Source organism: Oncorhynchus gorbuscha, linkage group LG08 (genome assembly GCF_021184085.1).
Source record: "Oncorhynchus gorbuscha isolate QuinsamMale2020 ecotype Even-year linkage group LG08, OgorEven_v1.0, whole genome shotgun sequence".
In the NCBI taxonomy this organism is placed as follows: domain Eukaryota; kingdom Metazoa; phylum Chordata; class Actinopteri; order Salmoniformes; family Salmonidae; genus Oncorhynchus; species Oncorhynchus gorbuscha.
The window spans coordinates 52982832-52996207 of record NC_060180.1 but is presented as its reverse complement, the minus strand read 5'-3'; the positions used below and the strand labels follow the sequence as shown (position 1 = coordinate 52996207).

The 13376-nt window shown below is 39.7% G+C and overlaps 1 protein-coding gene across 1 annotated transcript in view; it reads right to left on the bottom strand.

Annotated features, from left to right (window-relative positions):
- Positions 1-12480, bottom strand: part of LOC124041809 (TGF-beta receptor type-1-like) — an 85992-nt gene extending 73512 nt beyond the window's left edge. The window contains exon 1 of the mRNA XM_046359856.1: positions 12301-12480. Within this exon, the coding sequence (XP_046215812.1) occupies positions 12301-12370 (70 nt within the window). The 5' untranslated portion in view covers positions 12371-12480. The remainder of the gene's footprint in view (positions 1-12300) is intronic.
- Between the last annotated feature and the right edge of the window lie 896 nt (positions 12481-13376).

Here is a 13376-nt window from a genome sequence, read left to right as displayed (position 1 = left end):
AAATTGATCGGGAAAGTGAGACAGAGATTGTTGGAGGACATTTCATTTAGCGATTCCCAAATGGAGGAATATTTTTTGAACAGAGAGGACATCGTTTTGGACTGGTAAGTTATTCTCATGCTAATGCAGTTGTTTGAAATTAATAATATAAAATATTATTTGTGATTTTTAAAATTTTTAGTAGCAATATATAAAAATGTAATGTAATGAAATGTGAGAGGTGTGTGTCTGCCGCCCCACCCCACCCCCACATGAAATAGCCTATTAGAGGCTGTTGAGGGGAGGGCAGGCCCACAACAATGGCCAAAGTGATATGGATACAGTAGATACAGCTGATCTGTTGTAATATAATAACGACAGTAGATCTAGCTGGTCTGTCATAATATAAATGAGACAGTAGATCTAGCAGGTCTATAATAATAATTTCAACCTTATGTTCCCTGTACTCTATATACATCTGCTTGTTATACCTGTTGATACAGGGCTCATATGTGAAACTATTCTAACTGATCATTTTCTTTCACAGTAACCCTGACTCCGAATGGGAGCCCCCAGTGCCAAGGTGTCCATCCCCCACTGAAGCTTGTTCATCCAGCTCCTGCCACAAGTGGTGTTCATCTGCCCAAATTTATTTCTGCAGGCATGGATGTGCCTCAGGGCCAAAAGGGCACAGCATGGAGGCGTTGCTGTGTTCTTTGCAAAAATGAAGTCCCCCATCACCTGCACCACATGCTTGGTGACCCTCTGCTTTACAGCAGAAAGAAACTGCTATGGCACCTGGCATCAGCAGCACAATATTGTGACTGAGGGTCTTCCAAATATTGAAAGTGTTATTTTGTAAATGTATATTTTTTATCATGTTTTTGGGCTACTTGTGTGAGACACCTGGGTGACTTCCTGATAAATGTCATGTAGCACACTCATTTTGGAAGTTGTCATTCTGAAACTTTGCACAAGTACTGTTGCCCTCTTATATTTTTCACTGAAATTGCCCCCATCATCCTATCTGAATGGCTGTTTTTTCTTGCTCATTTTAAAGATGATACAACAATAAAAATGAAAAAAATATATGTTTTTTCCCTTGTATTATCTAAACCAGATATATTGTGTTATATTCTCCTACATTCAATTCACATTTACACAAATTTCAGAGTGTTTTCTTTCAAATTAAACCAAGCATATGCATATCCTTGGTCCTGTGCCTGAGCCTGAGCTACAGGCAGTTAGATTTGGGTATGTCTTCAGGCGGAAATTGAAAAAAAGTAGAGGGGTAGCTGTAAGAGGTTAATAAAGTAGCTCAAATATTTGCCCTTTTCTCCTCCTACTAACATTACAGCATTGTTTCATTAGGTATTGGTTTAATTTGTATTTCCCTTTATGATGATCGTGACCTGTTAGTGGTAGCTTTGTGATAACTTCACTGATTTTAAATTGTGTGAAAACCAACAAAAAAAACATTGTTCTCCAGTTTAACTCCTCCTTCTGAAAGATTACTCAAATGTAGTCTATTGCTGTGTGACACCAAATAATGGGCTGTCGCCACACACTGAAAAAAAAAAGTTTGTGACACCAGTGAGTCTGGAGCCCTGTCCTCGAGCCAAAAAGTTAGACCACCCTTGGACAGTAGTTTCTGTAGAAAACAATGGCTTCATAAGTATTATTGTTTTGCTTCTAGCTCAGTCATTGCATTTGAAAAATCCAATTGTGTTGTCGGAGTCTTGAAAGAACATTATCTGCTCCAGAATTCATTAATATAAATTCATCAGTATTCAATTCATATAAATTGCTTTGTTCAATGGTAAAATGTTATTTTAGTTATGTGACTGTGGAATCCAAAAATGTCAACAATAGATTATGTAGGCCTACATGTTCCTCCTGTCCTTGTACACCATATTGTCAAGGAGGGGTAAGGTACTTGTACACGAGTGTGAACATGTAAAACTCGATAACATTTGTCAGTTTAACTTCGTATAGGCCTAAGGTACACTAACCCCATTCCATACAAATGTGCGCAAAAGAAAACTGCAAAGAAAACTAATGGGACTGTTGCGACTGTGTTGACATCAAAATCTGGGGTGTGAACTACATTTCTAGTCAAGCGTTGATTGACATGGTAATGGCTCTATAGTATTGGAGAAAAGGTTTTTTTTAGACGCTGTACGTTGCATCGTGACATGTCATGGCGTAACGTACAGCACACATAAAGCAACTATTTCTGTCTTACAGCCTCTCTCCCCAAGGCGTAGCACTTCTCTCACTGTTTAAAAACAAGAAAGGGACAGGGTAAGGGGGGATACCTAGTAATGTTTTTGCGTCATCACTGCAAGCTATCATGACTCTCAAAAGCCGCTGTTTTCTTCTGAAGATCAGATTGTTAGGGCAGTGCTAAAGTGATTGAAATGTGACACAAACCTTCAAATAGGTATGTAATGACACATTATATAAACTCTTAATAGTGTTTTATTTACATTTTAGAGGCGTTAAGGTGATAAGTTGGACAGATCGAGTGAAAAAAGACATTTCCCCACACGACGTCTCTCCTTCTCACTATCACGCAATAGGCTTGAATCATGCAGATGGGCATCATGAAGGTCTCGTTATTGATTTTGTTGGAAAGGGGAGAACTTGCGCTTTACAATGGTATTGATATTACAGTTGATCTAGCAGTATTATGTTTTTTGGGTCCTAAAATAAGGTCAATTGTAAGATGTAAAAAAGTGAGTTTGTTCACGTTAGTTGTTGGTGGTAGCGCACAGACGGTCTCGATTCACAGGCAACACTTGTGAATAATGATGAATAACATGATGAAATATGTATCCAGCTGACAAACTATGTTTGCGTCCCAAATGGAACCTTTTTGCGTATATGGGGAATACTTTCGATCAGGACCCATAAGTCGATGGTCAAAGTAGTGCACTATAGGGCAGGGGTTTTCAATACTTAACCAGGAGTAGTCCAGGCCTCTTAAGGTTTCTGTTCTACCTGATAATGAATTGCACCCACCTGGTGCAAAATCAGTCCCTAATTAGAGGTGAAAAATGTGGGGGTGTGGGCAAGGGGGGAAGCAGTGGAACTGGCTTCAAGGTCCAGATTTAAAATTGTAGGGTTATAGGGAATAGGGTGTCATTTAGGAAGTACCAGTTAGTCTGTCTGCACACTCAAATCTTGGTAATTCATCGGCGCCCAGGGGGCAGTTGTTGTTGGGGGTTAGCTGCCTTGCTCATGGGCAGAAAGGCACATTTTTCCACCTTGTCGGCTCAGAGTCGAACCAGCAACCTTTAGTTACTGACCCAATGCTCTTAACCACTATATGACCTGCCACCCTTATTACTATTAGCCTACTTATTACCCCATTACTGTGCTCAAGGTAGTTCTACACAGAGAATAAAACCTGAATATGCAATACTATGACATGTTTTTTTCCTCAAGAGACCAAAGCCATTGAACAGAGAGAAACTAGAGCACAGCGCCTGAAATCAGTGTCAAACTAACCTGTCCTTCAATCTTTTTGAATATTTATAGACAGTGGAATTTAAAATACACTGCTCAAAAAAATAAAGGGAACACTAAAATAACACATCCTAGATCTGAATGAATGAAATATTCTTATTAAATACTTTTTTCTTTACATAGTTGAATGTGCTGACAACAAAATCACACAAAAATTATCAATGGAAATCAAATTTATCAACCCACCGATTTGGAGTCACACTCAAAATTAAAGTGGAAAACCACACTACAGGCTGATCCAACTTTGATGTAATGTCCTTAAAACAAGTCAAAATGAGGCTCAGTAGTGTGTGTGGCCTCCACGTGCCTGTATGACCTCCCTACAACACCTGGGCATGCTCCTGATGAGGTGGCGGATGGTCTCCTGAGGGATCTCCTCCCTCCCTTCTGATTTCACAGAAGTGTGATTGACTTGGATTTACATTGTGTTGTTTAAGTGTTCCCTGTATTTTTTTGAGCAGTGTATATATTTATACAGTACCAGTCAAGTTGACACCTAGTCATTCCAGGGTTTTTTCTTTATATTTTACTATTTTCTGCATTGTAGAATAACAGTGAAGTAACCCAAAAAAGTGTTAAACATTTCAATTAACAGGTGTGCCTTGATAAAAGTAACATTTCTGGAACTTCTTTCTGAATGCATTTGAGCCAATCAGTTGTGTTGTGACAAGGTAGAGGCAGTAGCTCTATTTGGTAAAAGATCAAGTCGATATTATTATATTACAAGAATAGCTTAAATAAGCAAAGAGAAATTACAGTCCATTACTTTAAAACTTGTTGAGTGTAGGGGGCAGTATTTTCGTTTTTGGCAACAAAAAAAAAAAACATACCAATTTGAAACTGTCTATTTCTCAGGCCCAGAAACTAGAATATGCATATAATTGTCAGATTAGGAAAGAAAACACTTTAAAGTTTCCAAAACTGTCAAAATATTGTCTGGAAGTATAACAGAAGTGATATTGCAGGGGGAAACCTAAGGAAAATCCAACAAGGAAGTGCTGTTTTTCCTGAAAGCGCTCTGTTCCATTGGATGCCTTGCCTCCATTTAACCTCTTCAGTAGACCCTCTACTTTTTCGAACATTCTGTTAAAAATCGCGCAACATTTCAGCGCCCTGCTACTCAGGCCAGGAATATAGTATATGCATATGATTAGTATGTGTGGATAGAAAACACTCAGACGTTTATAAAACTGGTTAAATCACGGCTGTGACTATAACAGAACGCGCGTTTCAATCGAAAAGTGCAAGAAAATCAGATCACTGAAAATGGAAATAAATATCCATGCGCCACTTCCAGGAATTGTTCAAAGTGAACCGAATTACATGAGGCCGAGGTTGCAGTACCTACAGCTTCCACACAATGTCTAGAGTCTTGTCATTTGATTCAGCTTTGATTCTTGGTCAAACCGAATCAAGGGAACCGATTCCCTCCGGTCTCCGACTGGATGTTTTGGTCGAGCTCTCTCCAGACATCTTTTCGAGATGGACAGCTATAGAATTGACATCGCCTCCTGATGAATTTTATCGCTTATTAACGTGTACTAATACCTAAAGTTGCATTACAAAAGTATTTCGAAGTGTTTTGTGAAAGTTTATCGTCGACTTTTTGAATTTTACAAAAATGACGTTACGTTATGAAACGTTTATCACACAGTCTTCATAGATCGATATCTAGGCTATATATGGACCGATTTAAAATCGGAAAAAAAGACCCAATAGTGATTATGGGACATCTAGGAGTGCCAACAAAGAAGATGGTCAAAGGTAATGAATGTTTTATATTTTATTTGTGCGGTTTGTGTAGCGACGACTATGCTAATTATTTTGTTTACGTCCCCTGCGGGTCTTTTGGGGTGTTACATGCTATCAGATAATAGCTTCTCATGCTTTCGCCGAAAAGCATTTTAAAAATCTGACTTGTTGCCTGGATTCACAACGAGTGTAGCTTTAATTCAATACCCTGCATGTGTATTTTAATGAACGTTTGAGTTTTAACTAATACTATTAGCATTTAGCGTAGTGCATTTGCATTTTCAGAGCTCTAGATGGGACGCCTGCGTGCCAGGTAGGAGCAAGAGGTTAAAGGGATATCAACCAGATTCCTTTTCCTATGGCTTCCTCAAGGTGTGAACAGTCTTTAGACATAGTTTCAGGCTTTTATTTTGAAAAATGAGTGAGAAAGAACCCATTGCGTCAGTGGATGGCTGGGTGCCAGGAGAGTTTTTCATGCTCAACAGCCATTTTCTCTCTCTCTCTCCCCCATGGAAGAAGCTACATATTATCGATTACATATATTGTAAAAACAACCTGAGGATTGATAATAAAAAACGCTTGACATGTTTCTACGACCATTACGGATACTATTTGGAATTTTTGTCTGTCCCGTCGTGACCGCTCGAGCCTGTGGATTTCTGAACATAATGCGCCAAACAAATGGAGGTATTTTGGATATAAAATAATCTTTATGGAACAAAAGGAACATTTATTGTGTAACTGGGAGTCATGAGTGCAAACATCTGAAGATCAAAGGTAAGCAATTTAATTTATTGCTTTTCTGACTTTCGTGACCAATCTACTTGGCTGCTAGCTGTTTGTAATATTTTGTTTACTGATAAAGATGTTCTTACATAAAACGCTTGGTATGCTTTTTGCCGAAAAGATTTATTGAAATCTGACACGCCAGGTGGATTAACAACAAGCGAAGCTGTGTTTTGCTATATTGCACTTGTGATTTCCTGAAAATTTAATATTTTTAGTAATTTCATTTGAATTTGGTGCACTGCAATTCAGCGGATGTTGATGAAAATTATCCCGCTAATGGGATGGGTGAGTGAAGAAGTAAACTTCTTAATAACTTCTTAAGGTATAGGGGATGCTTGCGTCTCACTTGGCCAAAAGCCAGGGAAAATGCAATGCGGCAAATTCAAATAAAATGATGTAAAAATCTAACTTTCATTAAATCACACATGTAAGATACTAAATTAAAGATACACTTGTTGTGAATCCAGCCAACATGTCAGATTTTTTAAAAGGCTTTTCGGCGAAAGCATAAGAAGCTAGTATCTGATGATAGCACAACAGTAAACAAAGAGTAGCATATTTCAACCCTGCAGGTGCTACACAAAACGCAGAAATAAAATATAAAACATGCCTTACCTTTGACGAGCTTCTTTTATTGGCACTCCAATATGTCCCTTAAGACAAAAGGTCCGTCAATACGGAAAAGCTTCAAGAACTTTGAAAGTTTCTTCAAATGCAGTCTCAAAAACCATCAAGCGCTATGATGAAACTGGTTCTCATGAGGACCGCCACAGGAAAGGAAGTGGAACTATCATTTGTTTTTCAACAGAACAATGACCCAAAACACACCTTCAGGCTGTGTAAGGGCTATTTGACCAGGAAGGTGAGTAATGGAGTGCTGCATCAGATGACCTGGCCACCACAATCACCTGACCTCAACCCAATTGAGATGGTTTGGGATGAGTTGGACCGCAGAGTGAAGGAAAAGAAACCAACAAGAGCTCCGCATGTGGGAACTCCAAGACAGTTGGAAAAGCGTGCTAGGTGACTACCTCTTGAAGCTGGTTGAGAGAATGCCAAGAGTGTGCAAAGCTGTCATCAAGGCAAAGGTTGGCTAATTTGAAGAATCTAAAATATAAACTATATTTTTATTTACTACATGATTCCATGTGTTATTTCATAGTTGTGATGTCTTCACTATTATGCTACAATGTAGAAAATAGTACAAATAAAGAAAAACCCTTGAATGAGTAGGTGTCCAAACTTTTGACTGGTAAAATATATATATATATATGTGTGTGTTATATATATACATACATACACACACACACACACACAACCTTTGGGGTCACTTAAATGTTCTTGTTTCTGAAAGAAAAACACATTTCTTTGTCCATTAAAATAACATATTGATAAGAAATACAGTGTAGACATTGTTAATGTTGTAAATGACTATTGTAGCTGGAAACGACTGATTATTTTTAATGGATTATCTACATTGCGTACAGAGGCCCATTATCAACAACCATCACTCCGGTGTTACAATGGCACATTGTGTTAGCTAATCCATTTAAAAAAGGCTAATTGATCATTAGAAAACACTTTTGCAATTATGTTAGCACAGATGAAAACCGTTTTTCTGATTTAAAGAAGCAATACAACTGGCCTTAGATTAGTTGAGTACCTGGAGCATCAACATGTTTTGGATCAATTACAGGCTCAAAATGGCCAGAAACAGAACTTTCTGCTGAAACTCAGTCCATTATTGTTCTGAGAAATGAAGGCTATTCCATGTGAGAAATTGCTAAGAAACTGAAGATTTCATACAACGCTGTGGACTGCTCCCTTCACAGAACAGCTCAAACTGATTAACCAGAATAGAAAGAGTGGGAGGCCCCGGTACACAACTGAGCAAGAGGACAAGTACATTAGGTCTAGTTTGAGAGACGCCTCACAAGTCCTCACCTGGCAGACTCCGGGATGCTGGCCTTCTAAGCAGAGTTGCAAAGAAAAGGCCTTCTCACATTTGCCAATAAAAAGATTAAGATGGGCAAAAGCACACAGACACTGGACAAGAAGTCGGCCTAGATGTACAGCATCCCAGAGTTGCCTCTTCACTGTTGACGTTGAGACTGGTGTTTTGCATCACATTCCCAGTGGGTCAGTAGTTTACATACACTCAATTAGTATTTGGTAGCATTGCCTTTAAATTGTTTAACTTGGGTCAAATGTTTTGGGTAGCCTTCCACAAGCTTCCCACAATAAGTTGGGTGGATTTTGGCTCATTCCTCTTGACAGAGCTGGTGTAACAGACTCAGGTTTGTTAGCCTTCTTGCTCCCACACGCTTTTTCAGTTCTGCCCACAAATATCTATAGGATTGAGGTCAGGGCTTTGTGATGGCCACTCCTATATCTTGACTTTGTTGTTCTTAAGCCATTTTCCACAACTTTGGAAGTATGCTTAGGGTCATGGTCCATTTGGAAGAACCATTTGCAACCAAGCTTAAACTTCCTGACTGATGTCTTGAGAGGTTGCTTCAATATATCCACTTAATTTTCATACCTCATGATGCCATCTATTTTGTGAAGTGCACCAGTCCCTCCTGCAGCAAAGCACCCCCACAACATGATGCTGCCACCCCCATGGTTCACGGTTGGGATGGTGTTCATCTCTAGGAGACAGAACGGGTCTCCTTCCTGAGCGGAATGACAGCTGCATGGCCCCATGGTGTTTATTCTTGCGTACTATTGTTTGTACAGATGGACGTGGTGCCTTCAGGTGTTTGGAAATGGCTCCCAAGGATGAACCAGACTTGTGGAGGTCTACAATTTTTCTTCTGAGGTCTTGGCTGATTTATTTTGATTTTCCCATGATGTCAAGCAAAGAGGCACTGAGTTTGAAGGTAGGCCTTGAAGTATATAACACAGGTAAACCTCCAATTGGCTCAAATGATGGCAATTAGACTATCAGAAGTTTCTAAAGACATGACATCATTTTCTGGAATTTTCCAAGCCGTTTAAAGGCACAGTCAACTTAGTGCATGTAAACTTCTGACCAACTGGAATTGTGATACAGTGAATTATAAACAATTCTGTAAACAACTGTTGAAAAAATGACTTGTGTCATGCAAAGTAGATATCCTAAACGACTTGCCAAAACTATAGTTTGTTAACAATTAACAAGAAATTTGTGGAGTGGTTGAAAAACAAGTTTTATTGACTCAAACCTAAGTATATGTAAACTTCAACTGTAGATATTCCATAAAGAAATCAGCCGTTTCCAGCTACAATAGTCATTTACAACATTAACAATGTATACACTGTAATTCTGATCAATTGGATGTTAAATGGACAAAAACAAGGACATTTCTAAGTGACCAAACTTTTGAACGTACAGTGGGGCAAAAAAGTATTTAGTCAGCCACCAGTTGTGCAAGTTCTCCCACTTAAAAAGATGAGAGAGGCCTGTAATTTTCATCATAGGTACACTTCCACTATGACAGAGAAAATGAGAAGGAAAAAAATCCAGAAAATCACATTGTAGGATTTTTTATGAATTTATTTGCAAATGATGGTGGAAAATAAGTATTTGGTCAAAAACAAAAGTTTATCTCAATACTTTGTTATATACCCTTTGTTGGCAATGACAGAGGTCAAACGTTTTCTGTAAGTCTTCACACACGGTTGCTGGTATTTTGACCCATTCCTCCATGCAGATCTCCTCTAGAGCAGTGATGTTTTGGGGCTGTTGCTGGGCAACGTGGACTTTCAACTCCCTCCAAAAATGTTCTATGGGGTTGAGATCTGGAGACTTGAACTGCTTCTTACGAAGCCACTCTTTCGTAGCCCGGGCGGTGTGTTTGGAATCATTGTCATGCTGAAAGACCCAGCGACGTTTCATCTTCAATGCCCTTGCTGATGGTAGGCTTTGTTACTTTGGTCCCAGCTCTCTGCAGGTCATTCACTAGGTCCCCCCGCGTGGTTCTGGGATTTTTGCTCACTGTTCTTGTGATCATTTTGACCGCACGGGGTGAGATCTTGCGTGGAGCCCCAGATCGAGGGAGATTATCAGTGGTCTTGCATGTCTTCCATTTCCTAATAATTTCTCCCACATTTGATGTCTTCAAACCAAGCTGCTTACCTATTGCAGATTCAGTCTTCCCAGCCTGGTGCAGGTCTACAATTTTGTTTCCTGTGTCCTCTGACAGCTCTTTGGTCTTGGTCATAATAGAGTTTGGAGTGTGACTGTTTGAGGTTGTGGACAGGTGTCTTTTATACTGATAACAAGTTCAAACAGGTGCCATTAATACAGGTAACGAGTGGAGAACAGAGGAGCCTCTTAAAGAAGAAGATACAGGTCTGTGAGAGCCAGAAATCTTGCTTGTTTGTAGGTGACCAAATACTTATTTTCCACCATTATTTGCAAATAAATTCATTAAAAATCCTACAATGTGATTTTCTGGATTTTTTTCTCATTTTGTCTGTCATAGTTGAGGTGTACCTATGATGAAAATTACAGGCCTCTCATCTTTTTAAGTGGGAGAACTTGCACAATTGGTGGCTGACTAAATACTTTTTTGCCCCACTGTATGTGTATTTAAGTGCTGGCCCGAGAGTTTTTATTCAATATGTGGAGAAAAAGCATTCACTCTAAGACTTTGTTTACGTGAATTATTGGTTGACAAATTACCTAAACATTGGCTGTATGATTTGATGTGACATTTTCAATTGGTTCACAGAACCCCATCACTCTGAAGTGACAATGGTGTTTGTACACATTGTGGAATGGCTCTGAGGGTTTATTCCCCATGGTAGGCTATAGGTTTGTAAGTGACATTATAGAAATGACATATAGCCTATATGCCATTTCCAAAATATCACTCACAGACCTCTGATATACATAGATGAAATGAGACATTAGCAGAAAACTAGATCATGTTTCTGATCATATCTCTGCTTTCCTCTCCTCTAGTCATCTACACCAAGAGATCCTACACTGGGATGCTAGTGCTGGAGAATAAGCTGTGCTCTGTACATTGAAGGTATGAGGGTGTGGATGAGCATCTTTCAGCTCTGCCTATCAGAGTGGACTCATGGAGCGCATCACCGTTCCCCGTACAGATGGGATGCTTTGTGTCAAGAAGCGTGCTCCCTGAATGGGGTTTACCCTTTTATCTAAACTGCATCTCGAATTGGATTAAAAACGTTGTGGCTTCATTAACTATGACCTTGACTCATCTCATCTCTTGGCTACATCTATCCATCCTTTATAAACGCAAATCCGTCCCTGTACGTTTTTCGAATAAGACATGCCGATAATGATACTGTGTTACAATGTATGTTTGCTCTCTGAGCTCCAACAGAGAAGCTGTCGAAACTATAAACTATGTTGCCTAGGACAACTCGCGGGTTAATGCCAACGTCGGCTGCATGCGACTCCAGCATTCACGGATACATCAGGACGCGCGTGGAATGTTTAGTAGCCTAAGCATTCATTTATCAGTTATCAGCAACACATTGTTTTAATTGATAGCTAACTACGGCTCCCATTGTCTGTATCAAACGACCATACGATGTTTATCTGGTAAATGTGTCGTTGGGTTGTCAGTAATTAACAATGTAATCGCGTATCTTCATTTACACTACACACGTGAGTACTAATCAATGCGCTTCAATCGGCAATTTAGCGACCTTTTAGATCATGATGTGGTCTTCAGACTAATGTCTTCTACTTTATCTATTCGACAATTGTAGTTATCGCTAATCCATAATAATAATGATCTAGCACTTGTATCACATTGTAGCAAATATAAAACTGCCACGTTTACAGCTTTGCTTGTCCCCCGACTCAAAACACAAGAAAGCCACGATAAACAATTATTCTAGACAAAATGAATTTACCGCGCGCCGTGCAATTTTTTTTTTGACAAAGTAGGCTACCGAAAGATCAATTGTCGAGTTTCTCTCTTTTGCTCGACAACATAAGCTATGAACCACTTCAACACAACGGGACATAAATGTCTGACCATGGCACCGCCTAAGTCCTAAACTACAGGCAACTGAGGCCATTTTCGTGTGACTTTTTATTCTCGCTCCCCCTCTCGTCTGGCCATACGCTTAACAATAAACATTCCTGACAGCTCGCATACCCCTGACCTGCGCCATCTTTGAAAACACTATTCTTGAAAACAAAAAACAAGTGTGAAAATGTAACTTGAGAATCACAATTCTGTATCTAAAGCCATATAAGGCAGTCACCGAATCACTTACCGATGGATATCTGAACTCCCGCTCCAAGAAACAGGACCCAACATGTTAAATAAGAGCGCATTGTATCCATTGTCGCACGGAATTACACTGGACTTGCTGTTGGTCAATCGGCAATTTCTCGCACTCAACTTCTGTAGTCTTTGCTTGGAGAAAAAAAAATTGTGTGATTGGCCAACAACGCGAAAATACCCCGCCCACATGGGACACCCCTAACCCCACTCTCGTTACCCACCCTGATTTGATTCCATTTTGTAGCCACGTACAACGCATGCCTATCCATCCACTGCTATTTACATGTCAGGCATCGATGCCCAACCCCAACATATCCATTAGTCTAAATCATTTTAATAATGAGTAGCCTATTCCTATAGAAAGATTATGTATAATTATCCAGTCACATTGATGACATTAAAACCCCTAGCCCATTGGTAGCCTATTGATCAGATCAGCTTGCAAATGTATTATATAAATATATTTAACCATGTAGCCTATGAATACGCAGCATACATATAATTTATGTCAACAACTTCAAGACTTCGAAACGGTATTAAGCTTTCTCCCATTCACTCCTACCACTGGTTGTATGGATCCACATACACAACTAGTATCTGACCCAGTCCCCTTCTGCCCCCCTCTACACCCTTGTCTCGGCCAGTGGCAGAAGAGATTGATGACAGGACATTCTCTCTAGTATCTGGTCTATTTGCCAACAGGCCTTGTCCTGGCGGTCCAGCATACACTGGACGCAATGCACCAAATTCCCCCCAGGCCCACCCACCCCAAACACAGGGGGATCAATGTGGAATGCTGCCCTTTTTAGTTGACCAACACAGTTTTCTGTTTGTTTGACTGCTGAGTAAACAGCCTTTAGCGTGACAGAAAAACAGACCTTGCTGGGGAGGTGCAAACAAACAGCACGTCACTATTTGGAGTCACTAGGCTTTCTAAGTTTAAATCCATTCACGGTCTTCCATTCATTCAAGATTTAAATTAGCACCACTTCATCAATAACACTGAATTTGAGAACCATAACCTGGCTTACTTTCATCCCACCAACAGAGTTACAGGATAAAAAG